Source organism: Chenopodium quinoa, unplaced genomic scaffold (genome assembly GCF_001683475.1).
Source record: "Chenopodium quinoa cultivar QQ74 unplaced genomic scaffold, ASM168347v1, whole genome shotgun sequence".
Taxonomy (NCBI): domain Eukaryota; kingdom Viridiplantae; phylum Streptophyta; class Magnoliopsida; order Caryophyllales; family Amaranthaceae; genus Chenopodium; species Chenopodium quinoa.
In genome coordinates this window covers 3,265,306-3,277,573 of record NW_018742817.1, presented here as the reverse complement: position 1 = coordinate 3,277,573, position 12,268 = coordinate 3,265,306, and the positions used below count along the sequence as shown (strand labels likewise).

Sequence of the window (12,268 nt, the reverse complement as noted above, 5' to 3'; positions counted from 1 at the left end):
AATTACTATGAATCACTAATTATGCCTTTAATCTCTGCTACTTTCATGTTCATCGTTTCACCCTATACGCACACTTGTTCGGTTGTTCTTAAGCACCTTTTTCCTTGATGGCAAAATTTTCAATTAGCAATAAACAAACCTGATACTTGGTCAAAATTTTAGGAACTAGACCCAGAATGGGTTAGGACAAGTTCTAAGAAATTGAAACCAGAACTAGAACCAATCAACACTATCCCTAAAGTTTCAGTCATATCTGTTTTTATAAGGACTAATCCATTTATAACCTTAATTTTTTTGGTTGTAAGTTAGTACATTAATACAAAATTTGTTTATGGTAGCTAAAGTCTCTCTCTTCTCAAAGTGATGATACCAGTGGGACTACTATTAAGAGTTTAACACTGAAGAATAAAATGAGTAGTTTTTTTAAGAATAGAGCACAAGAAGAAATTAGGAATTATACGCACAATTTTGCTTATGGCTCCTTTTGCATCATTTCAAAAGCAAGTTCTGTTTGTTTTCACCATTAATGACATTTAATTAAGTTAAGCAACTAAATACGACCAGCAGCAAGCTCAAAGAGAATAAGAACACATGGTCGTAGGGGGCTCATATAGATCGATAACCATCACAATGCAATTTATGCCCAGAGACCTACAGTGATTTTAGGAGAAAGATATGTCTACAAATATAAGCAGAGATTTTTTTAAGCTTTAAAAGGCTAAAACTTCAGCTGTAATCACAGTTTCTGAATCAAGTCATCCTATCGTCAGTATGAAAATACCCCAAAATTGCATTTGACCTGCATACTTAGATGTATCATCATCCTCGATAAATGAGGAACAATCCAGCTTATCAGAGGTCAAACAAAGGCAAAATTCCCACTAATGCTGGAAGATACTAAAAACAATCAATGCTATGGACTTGGTATCAGTTATGCACAAGCGCATATGATTAATCTTGGGTAGGAGCGCCCTGGTTAAGCTCTGCAAATCTCAGACCCACACGCATAGAGTGCTTCAGGAATTTCTCAGCGCACCTCCGGACACATGTCTCCTCCTGTTTGTCAAGAGTTTTACGTCGGAAGGAGTCAACGCAGTCTGTGAAGCATCTCTCCACCAGAGAATTGTACATCCTTAGACTGAATCAATTTCACAAAATATAGCAAATTTGTCAGTAATCCATTTAAAAATACAGTGAAGTTTTCTGAGAGCAAATTTTGGAGAAAACATAAAGGTCAAGGAAATTAAATTCGACTATTGTAAACAAATTCAAAAGTTTTAAGTCACACAAGACATAATAACAATTATAAAGAAAAATCTATTACAAAAAATAAATCAGTAGAGAAATACTTTACAAAGATGTCTTTTGATGAGAACACCTTGTAAAATACCATTGTTGCATGGCTTAGAGAAGACTTGGTTTTTACTGTGCACAAATAAAAAAGAAAAAGATGGCACATAAAATGCTTGGAACTAAATGTATAACAGTATATGAGTTCCAATTCCAAATTAACTCAGTACAATAATCCTTGTACTAATAAGGTACGTGCTGCATAGTGCACAGCACCGTCCAGGGCACCCCAAGCCATAAAGCAAAGCTATGTCATATAGATCATTTTGTCAAGTGTGCACCACAAGAATTCATACACATCCCTCAAAAGAGTTAAAACCAGTAAAACCATCAATAACTTAACCCCACAAAGCCAGTTCTTTAAGTAAAAAGAGATCGTCGATAAATATATTACAAAATAAATAATAATAAAAAAAAAAATCAACCCCGAGTCCCTGAGAGATAAGAGACCTCTCATCTTTTGCTGATACTTTAAATTCCATCACTCTAGCTCTTTCAATCATTTGTTGCTTGTAGTAATTGTCGTTTACAACTGTAAATATATAATACCAAAAGCTGCTCCTAAGCCAAAAAAAAAAAAAATTGTTCCAAACTTCCTCAATATGCATTTTTCCCAAAAAATACTCCATCCCCTAATAAAAGTTTGTTCTGCACGGGTTTTTAGGAAGGTTAATTATTGATTAAAGCTGTAAATATAAATATAAATGGAATTTGGTCGATTCAAAATGAAGAGGAAAAGAAAATAATAGGATTTGGTAGATTAAAAGTGAATAAACAAATTAAAAAAAAAAAAGAAAAGGTGAAATGGAAATACTTAAAGAAAAATTGTCAAGAATAATATGACCTTCCACCGATCTTCCAAAAATAAAACGACCTTTGACATGCATTTGCCTAAAATAGAACATGACCGGTTTAATAAGTCAATCCTGACACGTGTTACATTTTAATTGGCAGTTTTTTTTTTTAATTTAAAAATCTTTCAAAAAATAAATTTATGAAAAAAAAAAACCAACCGCTCAGTCCCTCCCCGTCAACAGCCCCCGCTCCCCGTGACATCCCTTACCACTAGAACGGCCACACCACCACTACTTTCACCATCAACACCTGACCACCATTTTCCTCATCAACCGTTACCCTCGCCTACACCCACACTAAAATTAATCAGACCTACCCCGAAACCACCCTTACCTCTCACTCAAAACAACCCCTACCCACCGAAAAACCACCCTTACCCACCCAAAAACCACCCTATTACCTTGAAAACCCACCCATAACTCCTTTATGTCATAACTGACAACATCCATCCCAAAATCAAAGGAATCAATTTGTTTTTAAAGGAAAAAAAATAACAAAATTTCAATTGAAAACATGCTTTCTTTTTATCATTAATCATGATTTTAAATGACTGAATTCAACCATAAAACCTCAAATTTAACAATGGTAGTGATAGAATAGCTAGAGGAGAAAGGAGGAGAAATGGAGACGACAATGCAGTGGTAAGAAGTGAAGCGGCGAGGTGGCTGAATGGGGAGGAAGATGACCACGGAAGGGGAAGTTGAGGGGAAGCGGGCTGAACGTGAAAGGGGACAGGTGGATGGGGAGGGGATTTATTTTTATTGAGTTTTTTTTTTAATTAAAATTAAAATCATTCATTTATAAAAGAAAAATGTTTAAAAAAAAATAATAACCAACCAATAGGCGACATGTGTCCAGTTTAACCTATGAAACAGTTTACCGGTTTTTTATTCTATTTATGAAAGATGTGTGTCAAAGGTCATTTTAAAAGGTCGTTTTATTTTTGGAAGAATGGTGAAAGGTCGTATTATTCTGGACAATTTTTCCAATACTTAATTAGTTCCAACTTAATTGCGACACTAGCTCTTTCAATATTATGTTTCATTTATCTAGACCATGTTTTGCATAGTTGTTATGGCATAGAAATAGAAGAATTTTCTGAGTTAATAGAGAGAACTACAGAAAGATAAAGTATTGGAACATAGTAATAGATAGTGGAAAGAGAGAAATGTAAGCAAAAGTGGGTAGAGAGAGTTTTACATGGGTATTGTGGTACATCCAAATAAGAAACCATGTAAATATTTATGGGATAGAAAAGGCCCAAAAGTATCATGGGATGCTGAAAAAGATAATATTGCTCTTAAAAGGGGACAACGGGACTACTTTTTCCATTATTGACGCCCAAATAGATTTACAGAGTTAATGAAATATTGCATTAAAAATTAATCTTTCAATGCATTTCTAGGACACACAAAAATGATTTTATACCACTTATATTACAGTTCATAGTTCTTTGCAATTACCATATACAAACATTTCATAACTTGACCAGATTGAAAATCAACCAAACACCTACAGAACTAAACAACTCAGAATATCTTGGGGAAAGTCAGATACTTAAGTTAAAGGGGACTCTTGACATCTGCAATTAAATAAACATTAATATAGGATAGGAGCATTTTACCATCAAAAAGTCCCTGCCTGAGTAAGTATATATGTATGTTCTAGTAGTTTAACTTGTGACAAATTTGGTTTTAAGGCACTATTTTGTAAACAATCTTACATGCAGTAAGACTTTGTATCTACTTTCAATATTAACCTTGCATTAGCAAAGATCTAAATTTATAGAAAGCATACATGGGATGGAAATGAAATCAAAAACCTGAAGTTAGGATTGGAATTCTACCTCATTATATACTTGTTAGATTATGAATCATATCACTACAATAAATGAATTCAGAACTAATTATTTGATTCCATGTTTTTGGTTGCCTTGTATTTTAATGTATGCCTTCTTATGCTGTGATTCCTTCCTCAAAAATAATTTAAATAAATAAATCATCCCAAAAACATAAGACGAGAAATTCAATTGGACACCAACTTTTTGGGCAAATGAGAGGATGGAGGTATCTAGAGGAAACGAGGATCCTAAGATGTGGCAGTAGAGTTGTTGACGCACATAGATACTTTAAAATTGGGCAGGAAAATCTTAATGAAGAGTGGTGGTCTGAATAGTAGAGGAAGGTGGTGCACAGAAGTATCCAGAATTGATGGGGGATAGATCCAACTGCCCTGAATTTAGCCATGAAGAAGAAGCTAGTTGTAGAAACTGAAGGAAAGGACACTTTCATCAAAGAGAAAGAAGGAATTCAAATTATACAAAACAAGCTAAAATAAAGGCCAGCTCTAAGGTAAAAAATTGGGTTGACTATTCTGAAGTCAAAAGTCCTTTTAAGGGGGAAATATCCTTAATTGGGCTTCCTAAGATTAAGCCAACCAACGCTAACACTCAACTCATATCTACCCAACCCGTGTTCAAATTAATGCACCACTGTGTTACAACACAACCCTCTTTGTCACTCCAGCCAGTAGCCAACAGCCCAATTACAATTGATGATTTTGGGCCTGAGTCTAACTATCTTATTTCTAAGCCCTCACCAAATTAATCAACCCTCATTTCTCAACAGGCAAAACCCTTCATCTCATAACTCCACCTATCAACAACATCCTATTCTTTTCACCACGACATGGTGACACTCTCCAAACTTATTCACTCCACATTTTAATGAGACAAAAGCCATGTCTGAATTCACTCACTAAGACCACTTTTCCCAACCCATTTTTTAAAAACCTGAACTTTCTACTACTCGGTCCATAGTTCATTACACCATATCTCAAAATCTGTCCAGCCCACTCAAAAATCAAATTAAACCAGTTTTTCTAATTCAAAAGGCCCCAACAAAAAAACAAACCCCCACTTCATGTCATCATCCCACAAAAACCTCCAAGATTATTTCACCATAGCTATGCCACCAGTAGACGTACATAAACTCATCACTAAGTGCCAGGTGGAAGCCTGGCATCAATTTTCAAATTGAAACTGACCATTGTTGTTGAGGCCAGGGATTTAGCACCAATTATCATCCACCTTGAACAAAAGGTGGAAGTTAGGCAGCTGGTAATTTAATGAACTAACCTAAGGAGGAGGGGTGGTGTAGGCAGTGCATAATTAGTGATAAAGAAATCACAGGAAATACTTTTGAGGGTTTTCTTTAGATTTAGTTTACACTTTGGGTGAGAATAAATCTCGAAAGCTAAAATTATCTTTAATTTCAGCTTCTAATGCAAATTTCCACCTTATTCTTCCTTTATAATTATGCGCAAATTTTTCTCACGCTGGGGAGGGAGGCATGAGATCTCATTCCATTAAGCAGGGAGTAATTCCAAGAGCTAAATACAAGGTTCAGGAGGTTGGTAAGAAAGGACTTCATACTAAATAATCTCAAATTGAACAATTGTATAAAATTTTCATTTCATTATATTCCTTAGATCCATAATATAAACCAGAAAACAATGCTACACCAACATCTTTTATATCATATACAAGACTTACCAGCCCACAACCAAAAATCTTCCAACTTGCAATTTACTAATTTACCAATTTGAAAACAAACCCTTATGACTTAATCCCAATTATTTCCTGTAAATTGATATTTGTGCAAAGAATTTTTATCATTTCTAACATACTACACACAATATAAGCAGATCATTCATTTCCTCTTCCTCATCCTCTTAATTGATCAATCGAAAATTGAGCATATCACATTAAAATCCTAAGGGAAAGAGCAGCTCGAAGTGACGTGAGCAGAATGCAGTCGTATATTCAAGGCTCACTACAACAACCATTGACCTAACAACCTATATTCAAGGCCTCAAATACTTTCAAACACAAGTATGCTTTCCAAGCAAGACAACCCCAAAGCATTAGAATCCTCTTAAGACTTCCTATTCTAGTTACACAAATAAACAATCTAATCATCGGAATCCTCGACTAAATCATCTGTCACTTCCATACCAAATATACCATTTCAAAGTCCCAATTAAGAACTCAAAAACCTAAGAATCCTAATTCAGCATCACAAAGCCGAAAAAAAAGTCAAATACATTAGATTAAAAGAAATACAAATACTCACACCCCCAAAATCTTCACAAATTAGAAGCAATCAAAAACCTCAAACTTGTACTATGAATAAATTCAATTAAAAGGCAGAATCAAATCAATTTTTCTGAAAACAAGAATATGTATGAAATCTAAAATGATTGACAAATAAAGATGAGTAAAGATAGAGAAAGGACCTGTCGCGAATCTGGAGCTGGTCGATCATGGCGGCCATTTTCATCTTATCTTCTTCGGGAAGATTGTCGAGGTCTCCTAGCATGTTCTTGTCCATTTTTGCAGTGCTGCCGGCTACAATTCTTTCTCTCTCTCTCTCTAAAACCTTTTTTGAATGTTGTCCTTTTCTTTTTCGTGTTTCCTTCACCACAGCTTAAACCCTAAAAATGCACTGGAGTGAGTACTGGACCCTTTGATTCTTCTTCACGAAATCTTAAGCGGTTGCAATCGTTACATTAAACACTTAAAACTTCACATTTGACGATAACGCCCTCTTTCAGTCTCTCTTACAAAAAAAAAAAAAAAAAAAAAAAAAAAAAAAAAAAAAAAAAGCACTGGAGTGAATATTGGACCCTTTGATTCTTCTTCACGAAATCTTAACCGGTGCAATCGTTACATTAAACACTTAAAACTTCACATTTGACGATAACGCCCTCTCTCAGTCTCTCTTACTTAAACAAAAAAAAAAAAAAAAAAAAGAAAAAAACCTCTTTTGTTTTGGACTAATTTTCAAGCTCGCCCCCATTAATCTACGAGATGAATTAACCCATTCATCTTAAGGAAAATTTGTTAATCACATTCCTAAAAATTAACACTTTGTCAATTATAACAATAAAAATTGTTAAATACTACCTTAAAATATAAAATTTTGTTAGTTACTACCTTTAAAAGTTTCGGTCGTATTAGCCTAATTATTATGTCAGTATGTCACTTATCAACCTTAACGTAATTTATAACATATTAATCTCATATTTGTGGCTTATTAATAATTTTATTAGCCTAAAAATGTAAATTATGACGTCACTTATAAATAGACAAATGTAATTTATGTCATTTTAATATCATTTATCAATGGTTTCCCTCTACTAGCCTAAATATAAATTATATATATATAGCAATTAGTGACGTCATAATTGGGCTAATTTGCTGAAAGAGGATCGGAGATAATAATCGTGCAAATTAAACATTTTTTTTTATTTTGAAATAGAATTAAACAATTTTAAGCGTAGTAATAAACAACTTTATTTTTTAGGGGTAGTAATTAACAAATTGCCCTTTTTTCAGGTAGTAATTGACAAATTTTTTTTATTTCAATAACTTTTATATTCCAGGTAAGCATAGTTAATATTTCAAAAAAAAAAAAAAAAAAAAAAAAAACCGGTAAAGGTGGGTCCATTTATTCGTTAGCTTACGGCGTTATCATTACATTAGACGGGGTGTAGATGGTAGACCTAATCAAAGTGTGGACCAGGTGAGGTTCGAGCAAAAAATATCAGCCCATTTCTCGGGTTAGGCCGAAAATTTCTAATTCTTAGTACTTAAACCCTCATTTAGGCAAACTTGCCTACACCTCCCCCCCCCCCACTAAATTACCATTATAACCCTTCTAGATACCCACTCTTTCCATTTACTGCATTTTTCTTCATCCTGCATCTCTCTCTCTATTTTCTCTCTCATCAAATATTTTGAAATTGCACAATTCTGAAAAAAAATCTTTAAATTTGTTACAATAATCAACAACAATGTTTGATATACTAGATGAAATTGCACTATCGAAAGAAAGTTCTCCAAAAAAAATGGCAAAATCAATTCGTAAGTTTATTTATTCATTTTTTACGATTAAACCCTAAATATTTTTTAAAAATTTTACGATTTGTGCTTATCATAACTAATTAAGTGCAAATTACAAAATATTGTTAAAAAACAAGTAAACAAAGTAGTAATATGAAATTTCAGAAGTAGAAGTTCATGATTTCATGTAATTTTTATCATAAAAATGATTTCTTATGATTATAGTAGAATGATGTTTGGTATACTCTGTTGTAAGTTGAATTAACTTCTGGTGTGTGTTATTAGCTTATAAAATTACTGGACAAAAAAAAAATAGAGTTTAATTTCCCAAATTTTATAGACAATTTGATTTATTTCGTAAGATTATAGAAACTTAAATATAGTTTGCAGTGATTTTTTTTTTTTTTTTATAAATGTTCATCTTTATTTGGTAAATGTTCATTTATATATTTGTATATGGTCATTCACATATTAATAGATAATCATTAGAATTCTTCACAAATCTCTCATAATTTTTAATGGAAGTGATTCTTATAATAATAATTGAATTATGTTATTAAAACTATTATTCGATGAATTTCATCTAGTATATTTAATCTATCGTAAATGTTCATATTAAATGGACTTCATGTTCATTTGTAGAAGGATTAATATTCAAAATATAATTGCCAAAAAAAATTCAAATTACAATAACTAAAGTTAAAGACAAATTATCAATTTGATTTACGAAATTGAAGTATCAATTATCAATTAATATTACTTATTTTAAACTGTTATTTGACGAATTTTGGCTAACGTAAATGTTCGTTTAAGATGGAAAAAAGATCAATTTAGATGGAATTTGTTTCGGGGTTTTCTGATGTCCTGCGGGAGAGTTACAATTTCGAGACTGGAACCGGACGCCTGTACCTGCAAAACAAACGAATGCTCCGGATGATTGGAGATCCGCCTCCGACGGTCAAGTTAGTACTTGATTAAGGAGTAATTAATGCGGAAATTAAAGTGATTGGGTCTCTCTAGGTGAGAGTGTTTAATGTGTGTAATCTGCGTGTTCCCCCTTAATGAGGATTAAGGGAGGTATTTATAACCTCGGGAAACGTGCCAATCCTAGGTTTAGGTTAACCTTGGGCTGATTGGGCTTCCCTCGGAAGTTGGGCCTAGGTGGCCGACTTCTCCATTAGGCATGGAGTATGCCACGTGTCATGACATAATAGGTCCAGGGTGGACGAATAAGCGTGTGCCACGTGGCAAGCCCTGAGAGGTCCAACTGGGGGACACTTGGCAGGACCTGATTGGCCCACGTGACGCATTCCGATTGGTGGGAGCAAAATCCCCTAATCATTTGCCCCTCACAGGTGGTACGTGACTGGTCACGTGTTACCTGTGACAGGTGTCGCCCTGTAACAGGCGACGGCCTGCTACAGGTGTCACTCGGCGAAAGGCCAAGAGATTCTCCCGCCCAAATTTTGAATTCCGGAAGTGACCCTTCGCCTTCTCACTTCGCCTATATAAGGGAGTGTTGCCTTCGGTCATTTTCACACTTGAGAACTTTGTGAGAGAACATTCGGACCCCTGAACTTGCTCTGACATTTTGGACCCTTTCTGCCTACCGCCTGCTCTGACAAGCCAACTACAAAGGATTTTCAGAACTTCATCAATCGTCACTCGTTCAGGTAACCGTCGGTTCTCTTACTCTTAATTTTCTCTTTACTTTATTCTTTTTTGAAATGGCACCACGGAAGCACATGACACGACCTAGGTTAGCGATCAGCCGGTCACCGGGGACGGCTGAATCTAGGACTAGGAGTGCCGCCTGCCCTTTTCTGGACCCATCTTTGCCCTTTATACAAAGTCCGACTGTATCTGTGTTCTATGCAGAACATGATGGCCAGAACAAAAAAGACGGCTAGGATCTCGAACTCAGACGACTCCTCCCATCGGGTGCCGATTAGTGAAACATCTGACCAGGCGCCAGATGTGGAAGTGAAACAAAGCGGCTTGAAAGCTGGCAGTTCTGAGGGAGGAGTCAAAGTGACCCCTTCCCATTTTACAGTTGACAATTCTACATTCTCTCCTGCTCCTTTTAAAGGAGAGGAGGCGGGCCCCTCTGGGAGAGGGGAGGAGTCGTCCTCTTCGGATTCGTCAGAGGACGAATCCGATTCTAGCTCTTCTGGCCATGCTTCTCTGGACACAGAAGAGAAAAACAGTCGCCTACAAGAGGCGAGGCTTTCTCACGCAGTTGAGAAGGGGGACAATTGGACGGAGCCATCCGCCTCTCACCGAGAGCAAAATACCCCCTACTACTGCACGGTACCTCGGGGCCGGATCACGGCCATGCAAGAAAAAGTGGGGAGCTTTATCGCAAACCACACAATGGGCCCCGGCTTTTTAGTGTTCGTGCCGGATCCAGAAGACACAGTCGTCTGGCCGGCTGGTACTAGTTATGATGGCGCCTGCTTTGGATGCTACGAGGCGGCCATCAAGGCTGGGCTGCGCTTCCCACTACATCCGGCTGTTTAGCGGATCTTGGATGGGTATGAGTTGGGGTTATGGCAGTTAGCCCCGAACTCTTGGGTCAACGTACTCGGCTATGTGGCCGGGTGCGAACTGCACGGGGTGGAGCCGAACTTCGAGGCTTTCGCCCACATGAACTACCTCAGCCGGACCCCTAAGGCAGGCGGTACCGGCTGGTATCAATTGACGAGCCACAGGGGCTACCTCATGACAAGAGGTAAAGCAAACAAATGGAAGGACTGGCGGAGCACCTTCCTTATCATTGAGAGTTCAGACACAGAGCTGAACAAACGCTTCAACAGGTGGAACAGGAATCCGCCCCTTCTTGCAGGCGGCCGCAGCATGCCGCCTGTTCCCCCCAAAGCTAAGAAAGAGATCCTAGATAGAGGACTCTTCATAGTAGAGTCGAGGGTGAACTCTACTTCAGGGGTACGAGAGCAAGTACCCCTGCACTGCGTCCCGATCTTCAAATGGCTCTACGTTGAGTACTTTTTGGCCGCCTGTGGCCTCAGCAGTCGGTGCTCAAGAGGTAGCCGGCCTGTCGAATCCTCTGTTTTTCCGTGCATTTCGGTGATGACTTTTTATTAACTTTGCTTTTTGTTTTTGCAGCAGACGCCATGAGCAAAATTACTGCCTCCAAGACTGCGGCGGCCATGTTGCGGGCCTCCATCATGCAACAGTCTTCAACCGACTCCCCCAACAAGGGGGCACCCTTGGTGGGCTTCGAACCTTTCACTCTCTTTTTGGAGTTGTGTTTATGCATATACTGACTCTTTTCTTCTTTTTTAGACGGGCGCTCCAAGAGCTTCTTCTTCCCAACAGCCGGACTCCAAGGCCCGAAGGACGACTGTTGCGAGCTCTCCTGGTTCTGCCAGGAAACATGCGGCGGCTGAGAAACAGCCGGCCACTCCTTCCAAAACTCCAATTGGGTCGCCTAGAAGTATGAAGTTGTCCTTGTAAATTTTAGACTTGCTCCCTTCTTTACTAGGTCTAATCCGTTTATCTATGCTTAATGCAGCCGGCCCTCAGGAGCCTGACTTGGTCAAGGTGGCCAAGTCTATGATCAAGGCCGTTCCTCCAGCTGAAAGGGAGGCGGTCAGGGGTGTCAGCACCCTTGACCTAGACGGGATTGCAGGAGTCCTTGCTGAGGTATACTTAACATATTTTTGAGTATTTGAATTCCAGGACGCCTCTCTTTTTTTTTTTTTTTTTGTTTGGAAACTGACGCATGTTCCCCTTTTTACTTAGGCCCTGCTCCGAGTAAACGGCCTCCGTAAGCCGCTTGACAGGAAGAACAAAGAGGTAAAGGCTGCAAAAGCTATGGTTGCCTCTGACTGTGATAAGGCAATGTTTCAAATTGCCCAAAATGAGGTTCTGACAATTGATATTCTTTATTATCAGGCGCAGGCTACCGCCGCTATCCGGGCTCAGTTAGAGGCGGCCTAGAAGAGGAATAGCGAGCTGGAGGCGACCATCAACAATCTCAAGGCCGAGCTGAGACCTCTTCGCCAAAAGATGTCCTCATACGACACCTTGGAGAAATCCTTGGCGGCTGTTAAGGATCGCCTGGTGACCCAGGAGAAGAGTCTTACTCAGGAGCTCTCGGAAAAGGCCGAGCAAGAAAAGAAAGAGCTGGTCCGGGAG

At 37.8% G+C, this 12,268-nt stretch overlaps 1 protein-coding gene across 1 annotated transcript; it reads right to left on the bottom strand.

Moving 5' to 3' along the window:
- Window positions 1–580: 580 nt before the first annotated feature.
- On the bottom strand, window positions 581–6,832 carry LOC110725968 (mitochondrial import inner membrane translocase subunit Tim9). Its single transcript, XM_021905446.1, has 2 exons — window positions 6,502–6,832; window positions 581–1,138 (listed from the first exon to the last, which is right to left on the bottom strand). The coding sequence occupies exons 1-2, from the start codon at window positions 6,594–6,596 to the stop codon at window positions 952–954; spliced, it is 282 nt and encodes a 93-aa protein (XP_021761138.1). The 5' UTR covers window positions 6,597–6,832; the 3' UTR covers window positions 581–951.
- Between the last annotated feature and the right edge of the window lie 5,436 nt (window positions 6,833–12,268).

What these genes read in the sequence shown, in the direction of transcription:
- LOC110725968 (XM_021905446.1), bottom strand. Translation starts at nt 6,596, where the DNA reads ATGGACAAGAACATGCTAGGAGACCTCGACAATCTTCCCGAAGAAGAT. An exon ending in CAGCTCCAGATTCGCGACAG is followed by an intron (nt 1,139 to 6,501) that starts GTCCTTTCTCTA and finishes AAATTGATTCAG; the next exon opens with TCTAAGGATGTACAATTCTC.